The 6,796-nt window shown below is 51.1% G+C and overlaps 1 protein-coding gene across 1 annotated transcript; it reads left to right on the plus strand.

The window, feature by feature from the left end:
- Positions 1 to 2,810: 2,810 nt before the first annotated feature.
- Positions 2,811 to 3,944, plus strand: LOC120837557 (uncharacterized protein K02A2.6-like). Its single transcript, XM_040207003.3, has one exon. It carries the CDS (start codon positions 2,985 to 2,987, stop codon positions 3,942 to 3,944), a length of 960 nt encoding a protein of 319 aa, XP_040062937.3. The 5' UTR covers positions 2,811 to 2,984.
- Positions 3,945 to 6,796: the final 2,852 nt, after the last annotated feature.

Here is a 6,796-nt window from a genome sequence, read left to right on the forward strand (position 1 = left end):
GTCGTAAGCCACAACATAATTGGCGACGAGGTATGGAACGTCCATCACGACTGCAACGGGCATCGGAGAAGGAATCCACCGGGCCACGGCAAGGACGAACGAACATGGCAGGGTTGAGAAGGTTTGATCCATTTGTGGAGGATGGTGACGAAGATTTTGAATCTTACGTCGAAAGATTCGAACACTACCTAAAGGCTACAAAGGTAAGCGAAGCCCTAAGGCTCTCTGCTTTTGTCACCGCAATTGGCCAGAAACCGTACAAGACTCTTAAGACTTTACTCCATCCGGTCAAACCAGAAGAGAAAAGCTGGGAGGAGTTGGTGGCGGTTCTGAAAGGTCATTACGCTCCGAGGCCGATGGTGATAGCAGAGCGGTTTAAGTTTAACCGTCGCTACCAAAAGGAAGAGGAGACGGTAGCCACTTTTTCAGTGGAGCTGAAGAGGCTCGCGTCGACTTGCGAGTTCGGCAGTTTCTTGGATGATGCTTTGCGCGACAGGTTCGTCGCGGGATTAAAAGACAAGAAAACACAGTCCGACTTATTGAAGAAGACGACGTTGACGTTTGGTGCCGCGTGTGACATTGCTAAAAGCATCGAGCTCGCACGCAAGGAAACCATCACGTTTCAGCCTACTGCAGGTCGTCATAGGTCGTCTAGCCAACGAGAAGACGACGTGAACGCGGTTCGGCAACAGAAAAGGGAACCGTGGCGCAAGTCAAATAAGGGTCCACGAGCTTCCACGACTAAACAGACATCCGGGCATACGGGAGACACCACGTCTTCATGTTCCTACTGCGGACAGGTACACACTGGACAGCCCTGCAAGTACCGCAAGTACAAATGTCATGTCTGTAAAAAGGTCGGACACCTGGCAAAAGTTTGTAGGTTCAAAACAGACTCCGTTAAACACGTCGCAAGTGAGGGAGCTGATGATATGCAGCTTTACACAGTGTACGTGTGTGAAACGGGAAGGCGTAACTATGAAGTAGATGTTAAAGTAGCCGACAAGCTCGTAAGAATGAAGATAGACACTGGAGCGTCCGTGTCGGTAGTGCCAGAATCGTGGTGTGTGAAATACTGGGCAAACATTCCTAAGGAGCCATGCAACCTTAAATTGAGAACGTATGGGGGGAATTTTCTCACGGTGACTGGGAAGTTGTCAGTACCAGTCGAGCACAATGGACAGAGAAAGACACTTCCTCTTATTGTAGTTAAGGCACCAGGGGGCAACGTAACCACGCTGCTTGGTCGAGACTGGCTAGAAGAGCTGAGGCTAGACTGGTCATGCGTAAACAGTGTAAGAGAAGAAAAGGAAGCAAGGCTCCTTGAGAAGTACGCTGAACTTTTTGGAGAAGGTGTGGGTTTGATAAAAGGACAACAGGTCAAACTGGTTTTGAAGGAACAAAGCACCCCTGTCTACTGCAAACCGCGACCTGTGCCCTATGCGCTAAGAGAAGCTGTGGAGCAGAAAATTCAATCATTAGTAACAAAAGGAATACTGGTACCAGTGTTGCAAAGTGAGTGGGCGACACCTTTGGTAGTGGTACCTAAACCAAACAAACAGGTCCGGTTGTGTGGAGATTACAAAGTGACCTTAAACCCAGTCTGTCGGACGGATCACTACCCTCTCCCGCTCATGGAAGACTTGTTCGTTTTACTGAGTGGTTGTAAGTACTTTACCGTACTTGATCTGTCTACAGCCTACCAGCAGCTGGAATTGCATCCGGAGTCACAAGATTTGGTCACTGTGAACACACACCTTGGCTTGTTTAAGTCCACGAGATTGCCTTACGGCATCACTAGTGCTCCTGCAATTTTTCAGTCCGTCATGGACAAAGTACTGGAAGGGCTGAGAAATGTCGCGTGCTATCTAGACGATGTACTAATAGCGGGCGAAACTTATGAGGACTGCTACAAAAAGGTGGAAAGCGTGCTGGCACGGTTCAGCCAACAAGGCATCAGACTAAAGAAAGAAAAATGTAGATTTTTTCAGACGTCTGTTCATTATTTGGGACATGTGATAGATCAATATGGGGTTCGACCATCGGAAGAGAAAGTAAAGGCCATACGGGAGGCCCCATGCCCCAAAAATGAATCAGAACTGCGCGCCTACTTGGGCATGATTAACTTTTATGGCAAGTTTGTGCTGAACATGTCAACCGAGCTGAAGCCGTTGTATGACTTATTACAGAAGGGCACAAAATGGCGTTGGTCAAGGGCAGAAGACAACGCATTCAACAGAAGTAAGGCGTGGCTTACGCATGAAAACGTCTTAACGTTCTATGACCCAAAAAAGGAATTGGGGCTTGTATGTGACGCTTCAGCGTACGGAGTGGGAGCGGTTCTTTTTCACAGAGTTGGGAATGATGAGAAACCGATTGCTTATGCATCACGAACTCTGAGCAAGGCTGAAAAGGGTTACGCCCAAATTGAAAAAGAGGCCCTAGCAGTTGTTTTTGGGTTGAAAACGTTTCACAAGTATCTGTATGGCAGAAATTTCAGCATCTATTCGGATCACCAGCCGTTGGCAGGGCTGTTAGGTCATGAAAAACAAATTCCGGCGATGTCAGCAGCCAGGATGCAGAGGTGGGCTCTCTTACTTGCTGCCTACAGTTACAAGTGGGTTTATCGGAAGGGTAGCCAGATTCAGAATGCTGATGCGCTGTCACGTCTGCCTTTGCCCAACGTGAACGATAGCTCAGACTACGTCAGTTTCTTTTCGGCGGTGGACGAAGTGCCATTGTCAGCTCGTGAAATTAGGAGAGAAACTCAAAAGGATAGTGTGATGAAAAGAGTGTTGTTTTTCACACTGAACGGATGGCCTTCACATGTGGATAATGAGGCATTGCAACCGTACTTTGTGCGCCGTCACGAATTGTCGGTTGACCAAGGGTGTGTAACATGGGGAAATCGAGTGATCATTCCCGAAGTGTTTAGGGAAAAAGTGTTGTCCCTGTTGCACGAGGGACATCCAGGCACCACCAGAATGAAAATGCTATCACATAGTCACGTGTGGTGGCCTTTGATAACATATGATGTCGAACACACTGTCAAAAACTGTAGTACTTGTCAACTAACGCAGAACGCGCCACCACGTGTTCCATTATTAACGTGGGGTTGGCCAACGCGCAGATGGCAAAGGGTGCATCTTGATTTTGCATACCGGGATCAGAACTGGTTTTTGATTGTCGTAGATGCTCATTCAAAGTGGGTAGAGGTGTTTCTAATGAGTTCTACTACGACAAAATGTACTATCGAAAGATTGCGAAGTGTTTTCGCCGCGTTTGGACTACCAGAAGAGGTAGTGACAGACAATGGACCCCAGTTTGTGGCGACAGAGTTCGTAGAGTTTCTGTCGATGAATGGGGTACGCCACACGAAAAGTCCTCCGTACCATCCCGCCTCAAAGGGAAGCGCGGAACGGTGTGTGCAAACCGTCAAGCGGGACCTCCTGAGGCAGGTAATCGACGAGCAACGGACGGGTGTATCGAAATCGATGCAACATCGAGTCGACCAGTTCCTGTTTGCATACAGAAACACCCCAACTGGTACGACCGACCAAACTCCAGCCGAGCTGTTTCTCTCTTGGAAGCCTAGGACCCGTCTGAGCTTCCTTCATCCTGAAATGGAGAGACGCATGAGAGATCGCCAGCAACAAATCAAGACAGCCGCCGACATGAGAAGAGGCTCTTGGCGAACTTTCGAAGAAGGCGACCAAGTCCTCGTCCGGGGATCACGTCCGACAGATCCTGCATGGTTGGTGGGACGTGTTATGAAGAAAGTAAGTGCATCAACCTACGTCGTGATAGTGCAAGATCAGCATCGGTATGTGCACGTGGATGATGTCCGTCCGAGACACTTCGAAGATTCGTCTGCACAGAGAAGAAATGTCGACATCCGGCTGCAACACCACGAAGGGCGTCCGGTGGTTCTCGAGACAACATGACAGAGCCTGCTGCCCTCGATATGGAGCCTGTTTCCGAGACAGCGGTACCGACCACACCAGTGCTTCGAAGTAGCATACGACAACGTAGGCCACCGGAGAGGTATTCTTGTGTGAGTCAGCCAAAACATTGATGGGGAAGGAGTGTTGTGTTTGAGTATTGTTTCAATAAATAGCGCGAGGCGGCGGGCAAAGAAGTGAGCGCGCGCCTGGGATGTGCGAGACGAAACGAATGCACGGGACATTAAAACCGTTTGGCTCTGGAAGCTACATCGGCTGCACCTCGTCCTATCTCTTGTCGTAAGCACCGTGGTCGTAAGCCACAACATATACAAGTGTTGAATACGGATCATTATGACTGGTTGGGATGATTTGAGCTAATGTAGGTCGGTAATGCCTTCCTTTTGTTTGCAAGTAACGAGTAACGTATTTCATTACTTTTTTTGTAACGCCTAGAACACTGGTTCAAATGCTACTTCGCAAGAAGAAACGAGCTGATATGGCCTCAGCATTGTCTATTGTGGGGGATGTGGGTGGTAACCTCAACTGAACTTAAGGAGTGCCCACTGGAAGAGCTGCAGGAGGGGCACCTGAGGATGGTCCGAATGAAAAAGCTTGCACGCAGCTACGCCTGGTGGCCGGATGTCAACACGGACATTGAGCGTCTGGTCAACACGTGCGAGGTTTTCCAGCAACAACGAGGCCTTTCGGGTCCGGCATCGCTGCATCTCTGGTCTTTGCCGACTCGACTTTGGTAACGGCTGTACTCTAATTTGGCGGGCTCTTTCCAAAGTCGTCATTTTGGTGAGTGTGAATTCGCACTCTAATTGGCCCGAAGTTTTGCCGATGAGCAGGACCTCAACCGAAACCAAAATTGGAAAGCTCATGAAGCTGTTTAGACGATTTAGCCTGCCTGATATTGCCGCGCGCAGACTTGCTCTGGGTGAACGTGCGCCTGATCTTCCTGTCGTCGGGGGTACTGCGGCGTTGGGGCGTCTCTTCGGGGTGGCGAAGTGGCTTGGCGGGGAGCTTGCGGCGGTCGTCGGGCCATCGCGGCGTAGCTCAACGCAGAATGTCACGGGTAGTGACCAATAAACAAGAAATAAACAGAAATAAATAAACGTTTAATGTGGCGAACTTGTGCCAAAAATAAAGAAGGAAACAGAAGAAAGCAGAGCGTCGCGGGCGTCGAAGTCGGCGTGTCAGCAGAGTCGAACGCTGGGGCGAAAACTGACTCGACAAGGTTGCGGGCGGCCTCTCATCTAGAGTGAGTCACTATCTCGAAGATTCGGCGGGGAAGGTTTGAGCGTAGCGCGCTTGGGGCGAGAATGAACACGCACTTTCTAGAAAAACAAAAACGATAGAAGTTATGTTCGCAGCAAGAATAAACGAGAACCTTCTACAAGTCTGCGCGCGGCCGAGGAAGACAGACGTCTGGAGGACGGCCCACCGACGCCCGCTGTGTTACCACTGCGGGGAAGCTGACCATGTGTACCGCCGATGCCCACACCGACGACTCGGGCTGCGCGGATTCCCCCCAAACGACCCGCGCCCCCGGTATGGTGAACGCCCTCGGGAGATCGACGAGTACCTGCGACGACCTCAGTCCCCCGAGCTTGCGTCCCGCCGAGAGTTCCGGTCGCCTTCGCCACGACGTCCAGCTTCGCCGATGCACCGACCCCGACGTGAAAGCCTGTCACCCCTCGCTCCTCGCCGGGGAAACTAGGCGCGGCAACCCCTGGAGGTGGAGTTGCCGAAGACGACCGACGTAAAGAGCCTCCAAGAACGACAAAGCGCTCCCACTCTCCCGACGCCACGCATCGCAACAAAGCTTCTGCATCGGTGTCCAACAACCTAAACGTTGTTATCGACGGCCACGACGCATCAGCACTCGTGGACACCGGAGCAGACTACTCAGTCTTGAGTGGGAGGCTCTCCCGCCGTCTTCGAAAAGTCACGACGCCGTGGGACGGACCTCAAATACGAACCGCCGGAGGGCACCTCATCACGCCGGTTGGGAGATGCACTGCCCGCGTCGAGATCCATGGTGATACGTACCCTGCACCTCCACCAGAATGTCACGGGTAGTGACCAATAAACAAGAAATAAACAGAAATAAATAAACGTTTAATGTGGCGAACTTGTGCCAAAAATAAAGAAGGAAACAGAAGAAAGCAGAGCGTCGCGGGCGTCGAAGTCGGCGTGTCAGCAGAGTCGAACGCTGGGGCGAAAACTGACTCGACAAGGTTGCGGGCGGCCTCTTATCTAGAGTGAGTCACTATCTCGAAGATTCGGCGGGGAAGGCTCGAGCGTAGCGCGCTTAGGGCGAGAATGAACACGCACTTTCTAGAACAACAAAAACGATAGAAGTTATGTTCGCAGCAAGAATAAACGAGAACCTTCTGCAAGTCTGCGCGCGGCAATATGATTGTAAGTGAAAATTGCCTCCAATTACGTTCTTGAGAGTTTCATAATTTCCCGAGAGTGAATGGCTCACGACATGTGAGCTCTGCCCTTATTGGGGTATCCACATGAAGGAGAAATCCGCCCCTTTCCTCCATGGAGCGCGCATCACGTGAGACATATATCATCCAATTTAGACGCGTCGCGGCGCCGTTCTCCTCCGTGGCGGAGGCGCAAATGCTTCGTGCTGTCAACACGGAAGCTCAGCAGGTGGGTGGCGGAGCCGAGGACAGAGTTTTCGGGGTTGGTGACGTAACGACATCCGTCCGCGGAGTTCTCTTTCTCGTGGATACCCCCGGGGTATCCACACGGAGGGAGAAATTTGCCACTTTGGGCATCACGTGAGGCATACGTCAACCCTTTTTGACGCCTCGCGGCGCCGTTCTCCTCCG

Source organism: Ixodes scapularis, unplaced genomic scaffold (genome assembly GCF_016920785.2).
Source record: "Ixodes scapularis isolate PalLabHiFi unplaced genomic scaffold, ASM1692078v2 PGA_scaffold0__279_contigs__length_252992795, whole genome shotgun sequence".
Classification (NCBI taxonomy): domain Eukaryota; kingdom Metazoa; phylum Arthropoda; class Arachnida; order Ixodida; family Ixodidae; genus Ixodes; species Ixodes scapularis.